Source organism: Neodiprion fabricii, chromosome 2 (genome assembly GCF_021155785.1).
Source record: "Neodiprion fabricii isolate iyNeoFabr1 chromosome 2, iyNeoFabr1.1, whole genome shotgun sequence".
NCBI classification, from domain to species: domain Eukaryota; kingdom Metazoa; phylum Arthropoda; class Insecta; order Hymenoptera; family Diprionidae; genus Neodiprion; species Neodiprion fabricii.
Window position 1 is genome coordinate 5,232,769 of NC_060240.1, and position 24,534 is coordinate 5,257,302.

Sequence of the window (24,534 nt, forward strand, 5' to 3'; positions counted from 1 at the left end):
TTGACCAGTTTCGGTATAAACTCCACCCGAAAAAAAGGGTTTGTATCTGAGCTGTCGGTAAGACGTCGGTATCGGAATCTGTACGCAGAACCGACCTTATATATATATATATCTATTTATACACCACCAGATATGAGTATAAAAAAGGGACAACCCTGTTTTACACAATGTTGTACATTTTTAAAGCGTACGTTTAGAAATAGAGTTCGGCAGAGCTATTATAATGTAAGGAAACTGCGGTAAATTTGGTAAATGTTTTCGAACAAAGATGAGTCTTTCAGAACCTCGCTTTCGTTTTATTGCTAGCAAGTCGTATATATCATAATAGAAATGCTACCGGATCGTACAGAGAAAAGTAGTCACGCGGTGTGTCTCGAGATCCAAAGATATATACAAAGGTTCTCGCACTTGCCGACTTGTCGAGTTGATCTAGTTTTGCACACTTGACCGCATTTCCACCACCGTTGGGTATATATATATATTATTTTTTTTTTTTTGTATAGTACATTTTTAATCTTTCCCCATGCTCATGCTCATTGCCTACCTGCACGTTTCTTGTATTTAATTGAATCTCTGTGCAGACATACCTGTTTCTATAGATCATGTTTTTCCTCGCTGCGCGTTGCAGTGCGGGACTTCTTCTTTGGTAAAAGGGGTTTTCGGTTTCTTCTCTGCATATCAAACCATCGTCATATATAGGGTCACGTTCTAGCTCTCGGTCCAACCTGTCACTGCCATTATACCTACCTACCTACCTACCTACCTATATACCCTGGGAAAATTCTTTCGGGGTTAAATTTTATAACCATAAACGCCTCGCCGCAATGGCCCACCCAAGGCGAAGCTAAACCGCGTCAAGTTCCATCCTCGATCCTCTCATCCAAGTCGCACGTGCGTCTCACGCAGACATTGGGGTGCATAATACCGGCGGCCCGACTTACAATAGTGCTAATGCACCGCTGTAAAAGCATTTTAGAGAAAAAGAAAAAAATCCAGAGGCGTAGGATAAGCGAAAACTTTTAAAATAAAAAAATATTCTTGTAAAATCAATAATTTGAAAGACTGTCAAAGATTAGTATTTGTGCAAAATACTTCCAGGATAAAATCAACTCCTTGTCGTAACATAAAATTGTCGGATTTGAGAGATATCCTTTCGCGAAGATTTTTTTTTCCTATTATGTAAAACAGTTTTTCATTGTAGGAACAAGATGAAAAGTTGTCGCTTCCAAACGAAAAACCTTAATCCGCGTTTAGTTTTTTTTTTTTTTTTTCTTCCTGCAAAATTTATCCGTTTCCTTCTTTCGTCTCAATTTTCACCTACGGATTGTATCAAGAGTGTTACGCCAATGCAATGGCGTCTACGTGGGTGTTACAGGAGCAGCGTGAGAAATATACCCAGATAGACTCACGTGTCATAAGTTAATATAACGTCAGTCGCATGCGGTGCTGTTAAGCTAGCATTTTTATCGCGCTTGTACTGCAGCCTGTATAGGGTTACTTGTTCCATGAGCGCGTGTCCTCGCCTATCTAAGAAATCCTTTTTTCCTTATTTACCTTTCTTTTCTTTTATTGTCACCTTCTGTAACAGGTTTTCTACGAAGAAAGGAAGATAGAGGAGAGAGAGAGAGAAAAAAGAACAAATTTATCGTTTTTCGTCGGTCAATAACAGGCTAAGAGCTAGCCTAAATTTTCTTCGATTTTATCTATTTTTAAACATCGGTATTCCCGATAGTCTCAGATAATTTATCTCATTCGGAATTCCCTATTTTTGCCACAGTTCCGACCGATCAGATACCGAATTCACGTTACTCGTGACTGGCCAGCCGTCCGAAGAATTGGATCTTCTCGACAACGCGTTTCACCTCCTGCAGGTAACTCATCCGAGTCATTTTCTTTTCTTTTTTTGCTTATTTTTCTTCACAGAATAAATACTTAACGAAACAATTATTTTCGAATGTATAAAGTAATATTATAGTAAAAGTCAGCGAACTTCAATACGTTGTTTTCCTTATTTAGCGTACATTGAGAGTTTCTCAAGCCTTGGTGCTGCGAAATTCATGTGACGAGGCACCCGGCAGGCCGCTTTTACCCCGCAGTCAAATCAAGGTAAGTCGTTGCTTTTCAAATACTTCTCATCGCGATTTAAACGCCTGTTTGAATAAAGTCAGCTATTGCGTAGAGTTTAATCGTCGACTTTTATTTCTCTCTTATTTAAGTTTTATTTGCTGAATTAATATACAATGGTTATTCTTTTTCAGGTTGTATTCGTAGACGAGGAAACTATTACCAAACACATCTCAAACCGGCATCAAAAATCCGATCATCTTCAATGGATATCATTTTTCAAGGTATGCAAAAAACGAAAAATTTTCTTCGACACCAAATGCGTAACCGAATATAATTGCAATTCATTTCTCTGCTTTCTTCTATCGTGTAAAATTCAATTAACACCGGTCAGTTTTCAAGAAAAAATTAGTGCAAAATCTCTAAGTAGTTTAAATATCACCGTAGAATTCTGTATCGAAAATATCCTCTCCAAGTTATCCCCTCAAAATTCTTGATCAATATGCCAAAATTCCAATCCAAATGAAAAGTCTTCATATTTCTTTCTGTTGAAACCTGATTTTAGCAACCGAATTTCCATCGATACAATAATATATTCATAGTTCGAAAATCAGTACCGCGTTACTCGAGTCGGCAACCAGAGATTCGTCTCCGCAAAGCGGGTTGCGAATTGAGATGACAAGGCGCAAGAGACAAACGGGTGGACGAATTTCGTAGAATTAATTAAGAATTGAATTGACTTTACACCGCTCGCAGGTAGAAACCATGGTCAGAAAAATCTCCGCGTTCAAGGAATCCTCGAGTCGATGAGAAGGGGAAGTGCGTTCCAACCTCCAACCTAACTCAATGTAACTTGAAAATCAACCCGACCGTTTGAGGTACACCGATTGTCCCTCCTTCGTAATTTACCCCCAAGGGATATAACGCGCATACGACGAATTCCACCGTGTCTCCATCGACCCGCCAGTAGCTGCTACCACGGCACGTTCCGATTAACCGGTTTTAATTGACAGTGGTTCTCATCGATCTGGCGGTTCGTTAATTTAAACGTAAAAAAGCTGGCGTGACCAGAATTACTGTAATATAATTGTTTATTGTTACGCCGCCTTCTTATCTTGCAACATTTTCTCGAGAACGTGAAATGAAAACAATTTGCGAATATCGCGCAACTTTCTTCTAAATTTTTATCTCCGTTTTCTCTGTATTGGGAAATCTGACTCGTGACGTCGAAGCCCGATTATCGGCGCCATTTTGACGCCACATAACCTGTAAGTTTTCAATTTCCATTGATGCAAATCGTGATTGTTCTTCGAGTATCAAATTAGTGTAATGTCTGGTCAATTAGTGACACTTAATAGGTAATAGACTAGTTCAATTCAACGAATTGCATGCGAAAAACACGATCAATTATCAGTTATCAGCTTGGATGCATTACTTTGATTCTTTTCCCACCAACGTCGCATTGCAAACTGACTATTTCAATATTATATAACGTTTAATTAACGCATATTCTTTACATTTAGTTATTTAATTTGTCCTTTCTATGTTATTCAGGAATACGACGCGGTGATGTCGAAGTGGCAGGCTGCGGGTCGAAAGCTCGCCATGGCCATGTCGGAATTAAAGGAGTGCGCGATTATTCCGCAGCCGTTGGTTCCGCTCAGTCGTCTGCTGACAGATCCTACAGTAAAACGCACACCGGCTGATGCCAATGAGGTGATCGCCCTCCTCGAGGAACGCTCCCAAAACATTCGCCACGTCGAGCAAGTCAGGTAAAATGTCTGAATTTCTGTACATCCGTGCCTGTAATGCGTTTGGTAAAATCGGTTTTTTTCTTTTTTCACTTTCATACGTGCGAAATGATGAATTGTTAGAAAAATCTTCTATTTTAGATCTATCGCATTATCACTGTAATCAGTTTTATTGCATTCGAAATAGCCAAGACTTCTCATCTGGACGAGTTTCCTTGTGCTTATTGAAACAGTGATCATCCTTATCGACATTTCGACTAATATTCGCTTTCCTCTGTAAATCATATCCAGGCTATCCCTGGATCGGGCTCGTCGACTGCTAACGGAAGTCAGTAATGCAGCGACGAGGCTTGAATCGTCCTGCGAATCTCGACGAGCTATGATCAGGAATTTAACCATCCTCAGAAACATCGAGGACCAGGCGCGCGAGGTGAGTAAAGAAGAAAAAACGCTAACACAATTTGACGAATTCACACTACGCGTTACATACACATTCTCTCACTACGAAGGTGAATCGATGAACATGCAGTAAAAATCATTGAAAGCGATTCGGTAATCAAATGAAAATCCGTTGTCTTCTAGTTTATTTTCGTGTTAATTTCCCTTGATTTGTCGACAACGTTTTCATTTTTAATTATAGAAACACTCTTAATCCTAAATCAATGTCCCGATCTATAATGGCGTCGTTCACGTGCCAGGAATGCACTTGACCTTGAAACGATAATTACGTTATCATTTCACTTCGCTGGCCTTCCTCCTTGATCCTCGCGATCTCCCCGCAAGTCCATGCAGACATGTGGAAATTATACACGAGCAAAATACATGAGCGGGGGGAGTAAAAGAGGAGAAGAAAGTTGGCGCTGATTGTGTTTCCTTTATTCCTTTATACACGCATAGGTATTTATCTTCGAGTTAAGCTCGAGATAAAATATTGATTGATAATCGTTTAAGAAGAAAATAAGAAGGGTTGAAAAAAAAATAAATAAAACGTTGAGACTAAATAAAATCGTACAGCCGTATTATATACTTTGTAATCCTGCATTGTATTACACTGATCGCATTATACATGATATTTTTTATACATGGTATAGGACGTGTGCATCAACGATAATCACGTACCTATATAAACGCGAGCCACCGCGTACGATCATTCGCGATACTCACGATTCAGCTTTCTCAGCGATCATCATCATCATCATCATCATCATTTTGATCACTTCTATGCACTGCACCTCGGTATTGTATATGTTCTACCACACCGGGAACAAGGAGCAGTACATACTCTTTAATGTTTGACTACTGCACTTGTGACTGTCCCAAATAAAATTTGGGTTAACCCTGCGATATGGAATGTACATGTACTGTACGAACTGTAAAGGTATGAATCAATTGTTGGTACCTGGAGCAACGATTTATTTAATATATGTATACATATATCCCCTTGTGCTATAATAGCGATAGTGCTATTACAATAAAAATAAAAACGAATTAGCTACCTGATCGTTGAAATATTAAACAAAGCACAAATTTAAATCTAGCGCATCCTTTTTTTTTTAAGGTAAGGATTAACTTTTTGTTTCTGTTGGATTCGAAATTTCGAACCTGTTTCATATAATGTTTAATAAAAATTAATATACAAAATTATCACACCGTTGTAGCGAGATATTTACCTGTTATACTCGATGTACGCACCAAGTGAATGAAAAAGCTTCGATGCAGGGCCAACTTTCACTTCTCGGATTGGTTTATATTGTACCAGTTTCAGATTAGCTAGATTAGGTTGATTGGTCGGCCCTATATATGTATAATTGATGGGCGGATTCCTGTTCCATCCGAATAAGGAAGCGCCGGCATTGCCGATTGTCGCGTGCTAATAGATAATCAAAGGCTCGAGATTGGACGCAGGTGTTGTATAACTCCCGCCCATCTATAGGTATACACGCTTCCGCATCACGTGGCTAAAACAAGTGACCGATGACGTTAATCAGGTTAATCAGCCTTCGAGATTGGCTCGCGTTAATTTGTGTGTTGTAAGTATACGGGATATGTAGTATACTACGGTAATGTAAGCACGCTCAAACTCGCGTTCCAATTTCCTGTCTTCTTCCTAGCGAAATCGAGGAAATAAAAATAGAGCCGGAAAAGATTAACCCAAATTTCTTATTACGCGGGCTTTTTTTTATTTCTTTTTTATTTTCATTTTTATATCATTTCATGAATTTTTATATTCATTTCCAAATCCATGTTTAACATTGTGACTTATACATATATACGTATAAGTTTCGATATTTTATTCACCGTTAGACGCAAAATAGAAAAATTAAAAAAAGAGAAACTTTCAGGGATAGAAGATGACGATTGTATGTGTGTAAGAAAAAAAAAATCTGAATGTTGAGGAAACAATCGATTGCGAGTAAAACCGGTGCTAAGGAAATTTGTTAAAATTTCGAGCATGCCTAACGATTCTTGTTTAGATTGTAACTTGTTAACTTCTTTTTATACACTCTTCGCGCATCGCCTGTGGCGAAATTCTTCCGATATTAGCTCCCGCATCATCGTCGCGAGAGAAAGGAAGAGCCTCGGAGGACAAGAGAAAGGAGATTAGATAGCTAAACTAAATGATACAGCGGAAATACTTGCGAGTTGATATAAATAAATAAATAACGTAACGTAACATCGAAATAAGATGCAATAAAATTATGATAACGATTTAGAGATTATACGGACGCTGAAAAAAGAAAGAAGGAAAAATGAAACGTAGTCAGGCGAGTTATGTAAAGTCATGTCGAGTCGATTTAATTATCAACGTTGATTATGTAAATTCCAAATTTGAAAAATGAAAAAAAAAAAATTGAATAAAATTAATATTAGAAGAAAAAAAAAACACACACACTCGTAAAGAAAAATTAGAAACTGTGTCAAGGCGCAGATGATCGTTAGCCGCGTTGTCTCGAGGCTCTCGACCCGCCAAAAACCTTTAATTTCATAAATCTCGCAGACATTTTTTGCACATCTATTATAATAGCCGAGCAGGTTTTTCTAGTCCACTCGATAATATTTGCGTACGCCAAATAGGTACGCGCGTCTAATTTTCTCTGGTTCGCACGGCACGGATCATTCGTAACCACATTTGGATGAAAAAATTAAACCACAATCTCTCTTCCGCCGACATTGAAATCACCCGTGGCTATGCTTGCATGCGTGCGTGCAAATTAACGCAGTCTAATTGCGAATACAGCAATAGAAAAGCAAAAAAAAAAAAAATAAAAAAACGGAGGAATAATAATCACACGAAGCACGAAATCAACGAATTGAAGGATCGAACGAATGCGAAAATTACCCCAGGAATTGGTTGATGGATACGAGATCAATGCTGTAAATGAAACGAAATACTGGCACATGTTTTCGCGATTTTTTTTTTTTTTTTAGCGCAAAAAAAATTTGAGAATCGAATAATGTTGGTTATAAACGATGATAAATCAACTTTTACAGTCTCTTTGTATAATATATTTGAAATTGAAACTTGTCATCGTTGAAAAAAAACGTGTGTTTTGTGTGCACTGAGCGAAATTTTTAGTTCCGGTTACCGCTCAGTCCTTAACTATTTTCATTTTTTACCACAATCGAAAAATATAGTTTTAGGTAGAAAATGAAAATGAGTTTTGTAGCCGTTACCGGAAATTCTAGTATCCTATACTATTCTTTCTCATTACGATCGCTGTTGATATATTTTCTTGCAACTGTTGCGAAAATTTAACGCTCGTGCAACGATAAATTGACGTTAAAGCCTTGTTTAACTAAAAAAGTAGAGTAAACCTCAGAAACTGATTCAGCGTTGCGATAACCAAAAAAGGATCGACGACAGCGCAAAATGTTTAGGCGTACCTCGTTTTTCGTAATCCCAACAACATTCAAACAGCTTTTTTAACGATACCTGTTTTATTCAATTTTTCCAGTTACTGTAACGAGTGAAATTTTTCTCAATGTGCGATTTTGGAATCGGCACTGAAGTTGCTCGCTCTCTACCGCATCATGTATAATAATTATAACATGATGGATTGAGAAGGTGAACCTTGCCGTCTAATTATGATAAAACCGAGGATACACCGCATCCGTGCATCACGTTTCGAACGAAATAGTCTGCTTTCCACTAACGATTGCCTCCGACCCTCGTTCAGCGAACCTAATATTACCCGACCGCTGCGCGTATTAGAGTTTAACAATTGCATATATTACCGAGGTATTAACTGCGATGCGGCCGTTTTCATCGCGGCGTAGCGCACGAATCACACGTCGTTCCATTAGAGTTGAAACGCGTTATATACCTCATACACTTCGAAACTATGATCGCGAATCGCAGTCGAGCTTTCCTTATATTCTACACCTACTGCACGCCGTTATAATTTGTTATACCACCTCCAATGCAGACCCCGGATTTGAAGCTTTGTACGCCCCTGATTGCGCTCTCTTAATATTTGCCAATTTGAGGAAATGTACTTGTAAGCTGCGCCCGGACGTTCGATTGCCGGTCATTATGTGGTTGCTCTATGCATGGATACTTATTTACGCGTATAACCACTTTGGGAGGAGTTACTGCATTTCTCGATGCATGCCCTGTTAAATTGATTCCCACTTCTCTACATCGCAGCTATATTCGTATATTTTCTGGTTTCACAATACCGTTCTCTTCGATTTTCTTTCCTTTTTGTCACGTCAAATCGACCAGGGTCTGGCTCTCTCAAGTCTGGACCCAGAATGTGTTTTTTGTGCCGTTTAAAGTAAAAAAAATGGACCAAAATTAAATAACGGATAGATGGTTAAACATTTTTATACATAATGTAAGATTTTTAGTAGTTTTTTCAGATTTTCGCTGAAGAAAAAAAAAAAAAAAAAAAAAAAAACGGTCGTTTTCAATAATTAGTGGAATAGCAAAGCCCGTTCTCAACACAGATTCCTATACCGACATTTTACCGACACTTAGCCAAGATGCAAGCCTTTTTCTAGAATGTTTTATCATTAAAATAGCTATCTCCGAACTGCCGAACATTCTAGAAAAAGGTTTGTGTCTTGGCTAAGCGTCGGTAAAATGACGGTACAGGAATCTGCGTCCCGAACCGGCTGTGCTATTCTACTATTGTTTTTTAGCGTGAATAAAAAGAGCCCAGGAAAAATGAACATACAATTTGCGTGCAGCAACTGCGGATATAATTGTTGCTAAACTCGGAAATCGGTTTTAACCGATCGTCGTTGGGTTTCCTCTCGCTTTTGTATCGCCGTTTTTAGACAGCAGCAGCCCTGCGGATCGAGTCTTTACGGCGCTAAACCAGCATCGCATCTTATACCGCAAGCCAGCGAAGTTGCTGCGCTTAAGATTCAAAGAGATTCCGCGCTTTCCTCATTTGCATGCGTATCCACGCTGTACGTATCCCAACAATGGTAAATAGCTTTAGCTAGGTATACATACCTACGTAGGTATATCGGAACAAGATGCACGTTCCGTATGGACCGCGAGTCGCGGATGCTGCGAGGATTATTAAAACCCGAGATGAATTACCATCTGTTATTTTTTCACGCCATTTTCGAAATCATCGTAAAACGGAACGAATGAACAAATCTTCGACGTGCAACCGACATTTGTTTTTTTTTTGTTTTTTTTTTCTTCGTTCACCTCTCGCGTTGTAATAATATTCATGCGGAAACGTCGACGGGCAAAATTTACACCTTTCGTTTCGTTGAATCATTCAAATTTTCATTCTTCCTTGACACTCATTTTTCCAGTCAATTTGACAAGTTCTTCAATCTTTTTTATCATACCACTAAAGCGAACCGTTGGACTTATTTTTTCTACTTTCTGACGTCTTCAAATTCGATCGATTCACATCTCGGAAAAATTTTCAAAGAACGTGACTTAGTCGATTCTCCAGCAGCAGTATTTGGATTTTTTTACCGACTTGGAAAGAGAAGGAGATAGAGAGGGAGTACGCAAAGGACAAAGGCACTCGTGTAAAGCACAGAGAATCCTGCGTAGACAATAACAACGGGGAGGAAGAATTAAAAAGCAACTCGAGTTCGCCTTCGTTGACTATGCACCACCATTTCAGCATCTTGCGCTTATCAGATCAAAAGACGCCGCTGGTTTTCTTACGACTCCCTTGTAATACGAAGTGCAGCTTGAGGAACGCAAACTGTTTGACTTGTCGCACTTTACCGTATAAGTACTTATAAAAAAAAAATTTATTCACGTGAAAAAATTATTAACGAAGACACGTGTTTAAATAATTTCCTATGAAAATTAACACAACTCGAATTTCGTAAAGCTACTTATGCTTTTTAAAGTGGTTTTTAATGCGAATAATATTCTTTCAAAGTATATTATCGCCTATTCGATACACACGAAACGTGTTTTTGGAGAAAAATTTCGATAAAAAACGGATTTACGTCGATAAATTCTCATCGCAAATTCTAAGCATATTTGCATATATGTATATGCGAGTATACCACGTATATAATTTATAGGTTGAAATCATCGTCCAGGTATACAGATTGAATTGAATTGAATGATTGCAAGAATAACTGGTTACCGTGCAAGTGTAATTTGTGTATAATTGTGATTGCGGTGTTCGGATCGGCTTGACAAACTTGTAGGTAAAAAATATCCCACGGGATTACGCAGTGGGGCTGCAAAGAGGGACTTAATGAAAGGCATAATATTTGATAAAATTTTTAATTTTTCCGTACCGCATCCGCGTATATAATACGGTTGAATTATATCGCGTATCTGATTATTATAGCTACAAACCGCGTGTGCAGTGCCGTAGAAAATTACACGGCATCTCCGCAAAGGGATTAGCGACTCTTTGACAGATCGAATTAAAACTGTGTATTGCAAATAAATTATCGATTACTTTGTACTTTATTTACTTTGCTTTACGAGTTGTGCAGGCTACATACTGTAATTATCAATTATTTATACATGAAGGGGAATTTCTAGAACTCGTTTCCCGTTACGCATTCATGTAATTCAATGTGCCGTCATATTAAAAAAAAAATCTGCAACAACTTTTATCACTGACACAGTGTGTGTATTTTTCCTTTTTTTTATTTTCTTTTCATTTTAAATTCTGAAAAATTTCATTTTATTTTACTATCCCCTTAACGATAATTCTGTCCTTCCTCTCTCGACGACGATGTGCGCATACCATGGTATCAACGTATAATATAAGGCGAGAAAAGGGTGTATTAAACAAATATTTACACCATGGTCGCGTTAGTTGTGTAATCAAGCTGCACGTTATGGCTATCTGTATACCGTCTCGACTCCAGACTTCTTTGAAGGACTTTTTATTTCATTTACCGTTCATTACAATTTCCTGGAATTTATTACAAGACACATTCATCTTATTTCTATCCTTTAACATCTCGACCGACTTGACTTGACTAATTTTAAACAGTAATATCTAAAAGACAAGTGACTTGTAGTATGAAGTGTGATCCACCAATTTCGTACCATTGATAAAACGCAACACTGCAAACGAAAGGAGTTAACCTTGGTGCCGTTGTACATTTTGGTTTTTGTAATCTCTGAATTCATCGTCTTATCCTCAACGAAGATACGGCTTTGAACCTCGGCAGGTGAACGAACCCTGAAATATAATTACGTCTCACTTCCTTTCTCTCTCTCTCTCTTTTTTCTTGTCATTTTCTCTCTCTCCCCCGAGAATACACTCATTACCCCTCGAATCTACGTAGCTGATCCGTGAGTCTCGAGTGTACCGCAATCTCCAGTGTCTAATTATTAGAATCGGATCGTAATGGGATCGAATATCGATCTTGACGCGCCGTGGAGCGTATTTCCAGGTACATATATAAGCGTTGAGGTGCAATCGGAGCCATGCGTGCATGTATACGTACATGCGTGCCGAACTGCACTCCACCTCCTCAAGAGCCAGCATCTTATAACGTGCATCTTGGTCCGATGCCTCTTTCGAAAGTGAAATATAACGAATCTTGTACGAGAGACTGCCTGTCCGTCAACGTCACCTCCGTCAATTGCCGCCCTTCCTTTACTACTCTTCTCCATCATCTTCTATAAGTTATAAAAACCAACCGCGAGGAACCGGAGGAACCGACTAACTAGTTACATACTGGCCGATGGACTCCGAGATGCGATCAGTAATCGGCCGAGGATTGTGCAACTACGCCTCTGCCCATTATTCTTTACACTTTTCTTTTTACTCTTTTCTTTCGTCCTTTCTTTCTTATACTCTCACTTTTCTCCTTCGAATTATCGGAACGCAACGCCTGAAAACCGTGGCAAAGCCATCGTGCGTGCGTAAGGGACCTCCTCGTTTGTACAACTCCATCCATTCGCATTCTATCCTCGCGATTTTTCGACGATGCGGACGTGCGGAGAAAAACTTGACCGTTCTTACGTGAATTCCAATTGCAACGACTGATTTATCAGGTGACATTGCACGCAAATTATTCAAATATTTTATCCAAGTTCATTTTATTTCACGTTGCAATACCTTGCACAACTCTTAAAGCGATACGTGGAATATTAAAGACTCGGGTAAATAATAAAACATACTTGTTTTTCGAATTCAACTTTGCTTTTCCACACTGAGAAAAATTTCATTTGTTACAGTAACTAGAAGAATTGAGTGAAACAGGTATCGTTAAAAAAAAGTGTTTGAATATTGTTGGAATCGCGAAAAACGAGGTACGCCTAATCATTTTTTGCGATGTCGTCGATCCTTTTTTGGTTAACGCAACGCAGAATCACTTTCTAAGGTTTACTCTACTTTTTTAGTTAAACAAGGCTTTAACGTTAATTTATCGTCGCACGAGCGTTAATTTTTCGCAACAGTTGCAAGAAAATATATCAACAGCGATCGTAATGATAAAGAATAGTAACGGATACTAGACTTTCCGGTAACAGCTAGAAAACTAATTTTCATTTTCTACCTAGAACAATACTTTTCGATCGTGGTAAAAAATGAAAATAGTTAAGGACCGAGCGGTGGCCGGAACTAAAAATTTCTCTCAATGCATCGATTTTACGATACTTGCTCCGAATTCCTGTTGGTAGTCTTGATTTTTAAAAAGTTTACACACTCCAAGGTTCTCTCCTCAAGGCACTTTTTTCGCCGTGTGCAAGCGCCTCGCCAGGACAGATATTACGTATGCGCCCATTAAAATTTGCCTCCTCTTTTTACTCTTTCGTAACAATTTTCTTCCTCCCTTCGTTTCTTTTTTAACCCCCATTTTGCTCCGGCTTGTCCCGGACGGAGGTATTTTCTTTACGTCACAATTTGCACCTGCACTTGATTCTCGGCTGTAATATCTCTCTCTCTCTCTCTCTCTCTCTCTCTCTTTGGACGTGGAATTTTTTCTCGCAAGTATGTATAACGCACTTACGTGCCCTTACCGCGTATAATATACCTTTATCGACACGGTCGATCTTCTCGTCCGATTACGCATTCAAAACGCGAAGCGAAACGTCCTCCGGCTCTTCGCAGCGCTTCGTCTTACCTTATATTCTCGTATCCTCGATTAAACTTCACCCGCGAAGTTACGTGCGGAAATTTTTCAACCACCCCTACCGATTCAAAGCTCGCTCTGCGCAAGCTAAAAATCATTCTTCATACAAATTTTGCAACTTTCCTATTTTTCTCAGTCTCTTATCCACGCCGTGTATCATTACCGTTATTTTTATTAATAAATATTCATGTCCAACGTACCTTATTCATCCTTTATTCATCCTTACAATTCGTATTTCAAATTCAATTTCAGCAGCACACGTAGGTACGGCAGCCGCAAAGTAAATTATACCTACAACGTACAATCAGAGACGCAACAAAGTTGCAGTTATGGGATTGAATTTCCGAATCTTTTTATTTCGTACTTACTTTTTCTTCATCCTCTTCCTCTTCGTCTTTTGTCGTTCAATTTTCACCTCGACTTGCAAGTACTCTCTCATATCGTCGCACAGTACTCTCTCTCTCTGTACGCTTTGTATCTACCTGCAGCTTTGCGAATTTTTTCCCCATGAGTGACTCACCGTTGCACGTACACCTCGCTTATAGTGCAGCGTTCGCGAATTTCTTCGCTCCATCGTCACGTCGTCGTTCCCGGAAGGCCCTGGTATGCTAAAATTGCGTCCAGATACGCCTACCAACATTCACCTGAACCTCGTCCGTTTTTTTTTTATTTTTTTTTTATTACTAGTTCAAACAGTGTGAAGAATTTGAAAAATTTAATCGTAAATTTTGGCGAATGTTTTTCCCTTTTTGTTTTTATTTTTTCTTCATGCGGAGACGCCGAGAGATTTTTACGAAACGTACGTAACAATAATGATAACAGTAATAGTAATAAATAATCGTATCGCGAAGAGTTTATAAAAAGGGGAAAGAGAAAATCTTCGTCGACTTGTTGACAACTTTGTATACGGTATACGATACGTACGATGCGCGATATAAATTCTGCGAATTGCCTTCGTTTCTTCATGATAATAACAGTAACAATCATTTATTACAAAAAGGGCACGGTGAACGGTTTCACGTATACATTATGCATACCACTTTTTGCAGAGACGGTGAACAAAGCCCATTTCCCCATTAAAAATTCACCCAGGTGTTGTAAGTAAAGACGTGCGAATCGACGAATTAATTTGCTATAAAAACATCAAAGAAAAAAGAAAAAAAAATGAGGCCAAATAATTATAAATAAAGAAAAATAGTCAGCCCTCAATTCTTTAAAAACCTCTCAGGAGCAGTCGGTACAAGATTATTAAAGATCACGGAAAGTCCCGTGGCACGTTTGAGGCCCGGATCGGTCCGTCGTAAAGAATTTCTCGAAAGTGATTAACCCCTCGAACTGGCCGATCAATCGTCGACGTAACAATAACGAAGCTCGTTAAGCAGCTAGCTCGTGTCGGATCAAACGACCCGAAGATACGTACAATCCGATAGAGCCGGTCGTGCCTTTAGGTGCCATAACTCGGTTTTAATCGACAACTAATTCAGCCAGGCCGAAGCCTCTGATCGGTATTGAAAAACGCGATCAAAAGCAAGAGGGCGTGGGTGCCACGATGCATAAAACGTTGTAAGACCGCGTGCCGTCGATGCACGCATATTTTTTACGTCTCCCGAGCAGCGCGACGACGGCGAAGACAATTTACATTTTGATTTACGAGGGCCGCCGGACCTCGGCAATTGAACGATACGGGAAATAGGGATGGAATCACCTGCTCCGACGGCTTGCTTATGCCGTAGTTTACGCGGCGGATGATCAGGTATAATGCGCTCGGTTATTCTTGAGAGTATACGTATGAGGTTGAGGAATGGGTTCGATCCTGTCACTTACTCTCATCTTGAGAGGAAACTCAAGTCTGGAATAATTTATTATTGAGAAAGACTTGTTGAGGACTGTGGAACGGACTTGTAGGCGTGCAACATTCTTTAAGGACGAACGGGCTTTGACCCTCGACTTATAACGTCGGAGACAAAAGTTGAGAAATGAGGTGAAACCGGTCCTTCCTTAACTCATCCTTACTTCGAACAGGACTAAGAAGTACTTATATAAGATTCTTTAAGGATCAAAATTCGAGGTGAGAAAAGAAACCAGGGTTTCCTTAATTCATCCTCAGGCAAAAAACAACTGAGGACGTACAGGCGGATCGGATTGTTTAAGGACGAATAGGCGTCTTATACCATCGGTACCAAAAGTTGGGAAAAAAAGCAGAAAACGATTTTTCCCTAATTTATCCTTATTAAAAAAATGATTAAATAGCAGACGTACACAGGCGTTCAGGATTCTTTAATAACGAATGGATCCCTTATACCATCAGTACCTATGAAAGGTTATGAAAAGAGAAGAAACCGGTATTTCCTTAATTCGTCCTTGGTCAAAAAAAAAAAAATGAAAAATAAATAAACAAATAAATAGCCACAGATATATATATATATATTCGTTTATACAACGTTTGTTTTACGAGTTCCTCGCGTGCGAAGAAGAAATTAAGCTTCTTTAACCGCGATGCGATAATTTTGGAAATTTCATTTACACCCGACGAGATTTTCAAATTATTTTTCCACTTATAAATTTACACACACGCGACACGTGCGCCTCGTAATCCAGACATAGGGTGCACGACGTGCGGATTATCGTTGCAGTCGTTACACCTTGCGTACCGGGCACTTCGGGCTTTCGGAGTCGGCCGTCCTCTTATTGTGGAAATGGAGGGGCCGACAACGGCGATCGCAGCGGCTGTTCGACGTCGTGGACCAGTAAGTCTCTCGCGGTCGCAGCATCCGAACGCTCTCTCTCTCTCTCTCTCTCTGCATTTCTCGATAAGAAATAGCAACCGACAACTCGAACAAAATAACCCTTAAATTCGACGCCGAAATGACGAGGAAAGTTTTTTTACCCCGCTACCGCGCTGTGCTAAACTTTTATGCTATAACCGTTTATTGATTTAGAAAAAAAATATAATTTATTCGCTTTTTTTTGTTTTTATTGTATTTCGCTGACCTCTAACACAACGTCATAAACAAGTGATTACCAATTCGTTTCGGTTCGCGAATGAATGGATTGATTGACTTTCCAGGCATCAGGTATACATGTATATATAATATAATTTGTGAAGTGTTTTGACATCAAGTTTTATTCATACAGTTCGACGTTTTTTTCGTTTTTCTCGGATTACTTTTATCGTGTGAGGTTATAATCCATTTTTTTTTTCCCTTTTTCCAAATCCATCCAACTTATTCGTCGTACCTGCTTGTTTACTGGCGACGATCACCCGCCGCCTGCGGATCATTAAATTCGATGATTGATCGTCACGGTAAATTAACAGGGTGCATGTAGTGTGAAAAGTGTCGCGTTTGGCCCGGAAGAGATTGGATCTCCCAAGGCCGGTGAATATATACATATATATATATATATATAATATATAGTAAATGAAACCGCAAAACTATTACGGTAACAGTACACGATATCCGAATAAGACGATGTACGCGATTGATTGGCAAAAAAGTGCAGAATGTCCGACGGTAAGTTAGTTGGAAATCTTTTTTCGTTACACCTGTAATACCTTTCTCTCGTGATCGTTCATTTTCATTTAGGTATCATACAACCGTGCCGTTTTGTACACTCGAGGTTTATGCGACGCCTCCGTGTACACCATGATATATCGATATGCATATAACTATATACGTATACGCGATGACCTCAAAGCATACTTTAAACTTATTCATCCGCCCTAAATTTCGCACCTGTCGTTTACGCATCGAATTGAAACCGCGAGGCGGCAATATCAGCCTTCTTCGATCAGCGCGCTGATACGTATTTTTGCAAAATAAAAAAAATTACAAAAAATATCTCTCTCTTTTTTTTAATCCAAACGAAAATGAATTTTAAAATAATTATAATTACGACGATCCTCATACGCTCGACGACACCATGCGTACCTGGATAGGTATGTACATAAAATGAGGAAAATTTGATGTGTTATGGTAACTACAAAAATTGAGTAAAACAGGTATCGTTAAAAGAACTGTTTGAATATTGTTGGAATTACGAAAAACGAGGTACGCCTAACCATTTTGCGCTATCGTCGATACTTTTTTGGCTATTGCAACGCTGAATCAGTTTCCGAGGTTTACTCTACTTTTTTAGCTAAACAAGGCTTTAACGTCAATTTGTCGTTGCACGAGCGTTAAATTTTTGCAACAGTTGCAAGAAAATATATCAACGGTGATCGTAATGAGAAAGAATAGTAACGGATACTAGAAAACTAATTTTCATTTTCTACCTAGAACTATATTTTTCGATTTTGGTAAAAAATGAAAATAGTTAAGGACCGAGCGGTAACCGGAACTAAAAATTTCTCTCAGTGTATAACACCATTATCATGCTCGAATCGTACGTTGGCCGGGAAAACAACGAGTACCCTTGTAGTCTGCCATGCGCAGCTTGCAGGGTGTATAAAGAGGAGGGAGAGATAGATAAATAGATAGATAGATAGATAGATAGACAGAGGTGCAATCTACCAACCATCTACCTAAATGCGACTCGAAATTTTCAGGTGAATATACGACGAGCTTGAAAGGGTTACGACAAGGTATACGAGATTAAGAGTCAAATACTTCACGCCTCTCTTTCTCTGTCTCTCTTTCTCACACACTCTGTAACTTATGCGAGCTTATCTTATCATCCAACTATACGTGATAGAGATGAGCGTGTGTTGTGCACGAAAGTTTTAAAAATTAGAATTTTAAAAAGTCTAAATTTCCCTTGTTCATAAATTAACGAAATTCACGGGGGGTGTTTGTTCGAATAAAATTAGAAGACGAAACAATGAACATGAATGAAATTAGAAATCTGAAAAACTAGTCAGCGAATAAAGTGGAATTCATTTCTTATCCCCGTATATTTCGCAGTAAAGATATTATACGTATATTTCGTGACTGTATAACGGTTTGTAATTTCGTAACAAACTTGCCGCGTTTAAGGTACTCACCCATATACGTATCAACTGTAGATACGCGTGTGTAAGTAGATGTTTTTGCAATTTCGTTGAGGTTTGGAAAAAAACGAAAGAAGAAAGAAAAAAACGAGTGGAAGTTGAGATGATGAACGGAGAGTTGAATAAAAGTTACGGGGATGGTAAAAGAGAGGAGAAGAAAAATTGTAAAATAAAATTAAAATAAGACACGTACGCGCGCGCGCATACGTATATCTTATACTTAATTACGAAATAAGCGCAGGATACTTTATTTCACCGGTTGGAAGGGCGCGGAGACAGCCGCGATGTATATATCCATCCAACCTAAGGAAAGCCTTACAAGGCGCGCGAGAAGAAACGCGGCTTGGCTCATAAAATATTACACTCTGTATACACGTGTACATACATATCTATCTACATGTCTACCGTACACGTTGAACTTTTTGTTTTTTCTTTTCTTTTTTTCTTTTTTTTTTTTTTGTTACGAGTTAATCGTATCTCTCGCTCTTTAATAGGTCGCCGCTTGGGGGTTGAGGAAGCGCTTCTCGAGGCGTTAATTAACGCTCTGTTTTAACGCCGCGGTTGTTACACCTTTCGCAACTGTCGTCGTAAACCTCGGACTCACCCGCAAAATTTGACCGAAGGCAACGGTGTGTTTTTGAATAAAATTTCAATTTTCACCTTACCAAACAATTTTTCTTTCGTTAATCGCCGTTTCTTCGATATTGTGCCGCGTGTTGGGAATTTGTTATTTTACCAATGTGAAATTCGAGACCGATTCAATTATTGTCGAATTTTTATTCCACTCTGGTAGGATTATCTCAGAACGTACACTTAGAAAATGTCTACATTTTAACAAGAATGTAAAAATTTGGCAAAAATTGGTCCAGAATCGGTGAATTCTCGAATAAATCACTGTCGGTAATTTTTCACCGTCGATAATAAAATCGATCTACCCGTTTCTTCGTACAAAAATTCTAGCCTCGAAAAATTGGGCAAAAATCGTTTCAGAATCGGTCAATTCGAACCAAAATCATCGTCGATAATTTTGCTGATCGGAAGTGGTAGCGATGCAGTTTATTTCTTAGTTTATAAAACAGCTTGGGGCGGGGTGGAAAATCAAGATCGACTCACGGACATCGCACATGTCTCCGTCCGGTGGGTTCATTGATGCAATTGTTGTAACAAACTCGTTCGATGATCATTCTCAGCCCGATATCGTGCGGCATTCGGCACGTGGGCAGAAGGCTGAACGAGTCGAACGATAGCGAGGTGATTCGGCGTGGGCGAACTGCCGGCAAACCCGCCATCAGTTTCAACCGAACCCGATCGGAATTACGAGCCTATGTTTTACACACACGTGAATGCGCGTGTGTAACGTACGCGTATGTTTTATACGAGGAGGAAAACGCGGTGTTGCGACATTTTTGCCGATAAGATCAAAAACCGAATAGAGAGAGCGAGAGAGAGAGGGAGAGAGAGAGGACGGTAAATCACTCGAAACTCGATAAATCCTGCAGTAGTAATACAGATACAAACGAATCTCTGTGAGGGAACATGTTCGGGCAAAGAACCGTTGTAGAATTACTCTATTCGAATTTATAACGCGACATATCTTGCACAGGGTATATTTTAGACGTATTTTTATCGTATCAATTGATCGTGTAACACGTTACAGCGATAGAGGATAATTATAGAATTTTCAAGCGATTCGATACGCGCGTACAAATTTCAGCGTATAATGAGCGAAGTGTCGATAAGTAGTTGATATATTTATATACATTGACAGTTGAAATATTTTTTTAACTCGGTATCTGAGAGATTTAAAAAAAAAATTTATACCCGCAAGTGGGGATAAAATTTTCAACGACTCGATAAATGCAGGTTTATTTCGTTGAAAAAATTATCTCGACTTCAATTTATTTCGACGTATTGTACAGATCGTATATACGTTAGCGTAAAATAATTCAAACTCAATGATCGTTCGAAACGAAATTTACGAGTCGGGAGACAAACTTTCAGAACTGTATTTCAACTTTTGCTTTATCAACCAGCTTCAGATAAAAAAAAAAAGAACTGAAAAGAATATATAAAAAATCGTTGCGATTGTTATCTGTAACTATTAAATTAATGAAACTGATTTTATTTTCACCTATTTAAAATTTGACTCGTTTGAACTAATTAATTTTAATCGATACTTAGATTTTTGAAAAATTCTTTACAATTAAATTTTAGGTAAATAAATATATTATAAATATCTATGCAATTATCGAAAGAATAGGATTTTTCCAAACATCGTGTTCCGTCATCTCGAATTTTAATTTTCTTCCGCACAGTTGTTCGGATCAAATGATTTTAATAAATAAATTTAATAAAGAGAAAAATTTCGGGACGAAAAATCAGAGTGCGTTTTACAGCTGGGGGAGAAAAATGAATCAAAAAGATCCGAGATAGTCGAAAGGGTTAAAGGCTAGTCTCGAGTCAGCTTGAAATGCTCCGTATGTAATAAATTCTGAAGCGGAAAGCGTCAAACACCGTCGGCGTCTTTTCAAGACCTCTGAATATAATATATTGCATCACATAGTGCATGTATACATATATATATACATACATATACATATATATATATATATATATATAGCGTGTGAATATGCATGCAGTCGACTTTGCGCGGGACAGACAATCGAATTGAAGACACAATGAGCTCCTTGGAACGATCGACCCAATATCTATAACCTAGTTTCTGTACTATATCAAAGGAAAATAATAAATGCATGATCAGAAGTTCCGGATTTCTCTTTTTTATTCTCCACGAAATATTGGAATGGAAATTTTCTTTCCAACAATATCGGTTATAATGTATTTCAGATCACACGCAATATTTTCCGACTAATTTCCATCCGATTTTTTTACCATTCTTCTTTTTTCAACCATCCGCGTGAAATTATTATCCTCAAGTAAATTATCATCATACACGAAATAAGATTGTACGAATTTGTTGAAATTTATTCGAAGTAAAAAGAAGAGGAACAATTTTCACCTCTCCCATCGCGTGAAATTTAATTTCAATCGAAAGTGAATTGATTTTGATACGATGAAACGCACGAAGAACGTGCGTATTCATGATCTAGGCAGAAAGTCGATTTCTTTTGAGACAAATTTTGAAGAAGAAAAAACAAAAACATTTTTCCCTTTTCAAACTGATTGAAAGAAAGAGAAAGCACGATTTTCTGAAAATCACGCGTGAAAAGTCTTACAGATTTTTTTTTTTTTTTTTTTTTTTTCACGGGACTATTTCGCGGTTTTTGATACGACGACGTACCTGCAACTTCGTCGCGACGACCTTATTGCCCCGTGCGGAGGAATAATCGCAGGGCGACGTACTCTCGTTCCTCGGTTGCCCGAGTGACCTGGTTAAACCCGACTGAAAATGAGATCCATCCAATGAGCCGGAGAATTGCGCGGCGATATTCACCTAGGCCGTATTTCGCCCGACGCGATTATAATTCGCCAACGTAATTCGTTTGTAGTCGATTGTCCGCGTCGCGAAACTTTCCTCTTCCTTCCTTCCTTCCTTTCTTCATTTATTCACATCTTCCTTTCATCCTTCTGATGTACTAATTTTTTTACATCAGCCATTCTGTGTCAGAACGACTCTCGAAATCAATTGCCGTTTGACCGTCTTATATAACTCTCCCAATTTTTTTCATCGTTATGCTTCAGGTTTTATCCTGGCTCTGCAAAAAGGGCGAGGAAACACTTTCGAGACACTCCAGACCATCGGCCACCAATCTTCCGGCAGCCAAAATCCACGAACGTGATTTCGAAAAGTTTTACTTCACGTCGATGGTGAGTTTTTGACGTATACAAATATTATACGCTTACTTTTACATTTGCTCGTTTAAAAACAGACGAAAAAAAATAACAATAATAATAACAACAAGGTGTTACGCGATGCGAAAAATAAATAAAATAAAATCGATATAGGACAGATACAATCTTATCAATTACCCGTAATGATAAAATTATACAAAAATTAAATCTGCACGGATTTAATTAATTGAAAGAGTATCGGGGGGGAAAAAAAAAACTATTCAAAATTCCCGCTCCTTGCACTCGGGCGCATTGGAATGTGAGCGTTGAGCTTTGCCTCGATAGGCGGCGCCATCTACCATTGAATTCTGAAAGCGTGAATACCGATCTGCGCGATCGTTTTACCGACGTAGATACATAGCCATAAAACAGGTGCTTATATACATATATATATATATACATGTATGTATGTATGTATAAATAATTGAAATAGTTTGAAAGTTCCCGTCACTGAATGCATGCAGAGCAGCGCCGTGCATTCGAACGAATTTAACTTATAAATAACGATTCGGAGATAAAAAGTTTTGATCGAATAAATTTTACCCAACGCGGTAGACGATTAATTACGATTTAATTTTACCCGGGTAGATATTCTTAGCGAATTTTCAATCAGAAACCTCGTAGAAACTTTTAAAAGCGTTTCAACGATGCGAGCTTACTTACTTTTCGACTTTTTCAATTAAGTATCGAATTAGCTTATCTACGTAATAGAAATAGCCTTTATATAACTCCTTATCGGGGGGGGGGGGGGGGGGGGGGGGGCTATTCCACTTTACATGCTACCTTCGTAAGGCATCGACGATTCTTTTGTATCTTTTTTACAAATCGTTGTTTCCACAGACTCGGGAAAATTCTTACGTTCATATTTTATTCTATTACCGGAATTAACGTGCGAGAAAAATTTTATAAATGTACATAAATGGTTCCTTTTGTTTTTTTTTTTATTTTTTCGACGTAGAGTTATTCCCGGGAATTTTACTATTTGTTTCGAAGCTCTTTACTTTTTGACCGATTTTTTCCCCGCTGAATTATGTTCCTTCAGATTGCTATTATTATCGTTATTATTATTTATTGAAAAACTTGGATCGTTGAATAAGACGAACTTATTAACCGTACAACGCTAATGAATCCACATCTTTTTTTCCATTCACGCCTTCACTTTATTGTGCAATTCACAGACAGGATAATTACATCGTCGTTTTATAACATCGCTTTCAAACTTCTCTGCGGAGAGATGCGTTGATTGATTTTGAAAAAAACAAAGAAAAAAAAAGTGAAAGAATAAATTTATTTCGGTAGTTTCCAAAATCTCATACATATGTAGTTTGACATTTCACGTTTTGAACTGCTCAAATCATTTGTTGAAAATAAAACAACTTCTTCTTACTTATGCCAGAGATGAAATATAGTTTTTATCTCATATCGAGATGAAAAATCGTTATTTCCAAAGTAAAAATGTCGACGAACGATGGTTCGAACAAACGAATACGCGGGTTTGAATGATTTACATTTATAATCGCTACGTAATTACGAACCTCTTCGAAACCGGAGCCATCGACTGCATTGCTAAAGGTGTGCCGATTCAGTGACCCAATGGCCTCTTTGAACGACATTACCGCATTTAATTAATTGATCGGGATTAATAATTAGCCGTTCGGTACTTTTGAACCTCCGCGGTTTCTTCACTCCAATGTCGCATTAAAACCTCTCGTCATGCCTCCCGTGTGTAAAACGCGATTTATCGCAACGTTACGTACGTCTATATATATATATATATATATATATATATATATATATATATATATATATATATATATATATTTTACGCTGCAAACGTCAAGGGTCGTTAACACTTCGTTTATACCTGTATATATATATATAGAGGAGCTCTGCAACTTTTTTTTACTCGTTTCTTAATCCACTGCATGCGTGCAGAGTGTCAAAAGTAATTCTACAGGTGCGGACTGTAATTTTCATACGAATAAATTGATGATAAATAAACCGTGTCTTTACGGTTCAGATTCAGCGAGAAGATCATAAATAATATCGTGTTTCGTACAAGGTGGTTTTCATTGATTTTCACTAATTTCTAATTTTTGAATCGACGTTTTTATATCCGGGAACTCTGCAGCGTGAGGCGAGAATTATGTAAGAAAGTTACGCCAGTGTTATATACGCGTGGAGAGCAATTACAAAGGAAAGTCAGACAAGATAATTTTTCTTTATGCTTGCAACAAGTGCATGTGTGCATATGCTTCGGGTAACAAGCATAACCGCCTTGTGCCAATTTGAAATTTCGCCATTGCTCGCGTAGATTGAGAAAAATTTCATTTGTTA

At 38.4% G+C, this 24,534-nt stretch overlaps 1 protein-coding gene across 3 annotated transcripts in view; it reads left to right on the forward strand.

The window, feature by feature from the left end:
- LOC124174599 (rho guanine nucleotide exchange factor 40-like) overlaps window positions 1-24,534 on the forward strand; it is a 189,445-nt gene that overhangs the window by 125,775 nt on the left and 39,136 nt on the right. For all 3 annotated transcript variants that reach the window (XM_046553837.1, XM_046553839.1, XM_046553838.1), the window contains exons 8-13: window positions 1,778-1,871; window positions 2,017-2,106; window positions 2,259-2,348; window positions 3,619-3,836; window positions 4,107-4,245; window positions 22,048-22,173. In XM_046553837.1, coding sequence (XP_046409793.1) covers window positions 1,778-1,871; window positions 2,017-2,106; window positions 2,259-2,348; window positions 3,619-3,836; window positions 4,107-4,245; window positions 22,048-22,173 — 757 coding nt within the window. The remainder of the gene's footprint in view (window positions 1-1,777; window positions 1,872-2,016; window positions 2,107-2,258; window positions 2,349-3,618; window positions 3,837-4,106; window positions 4,246-22,047; window positions 22,174-24,534) is intronic.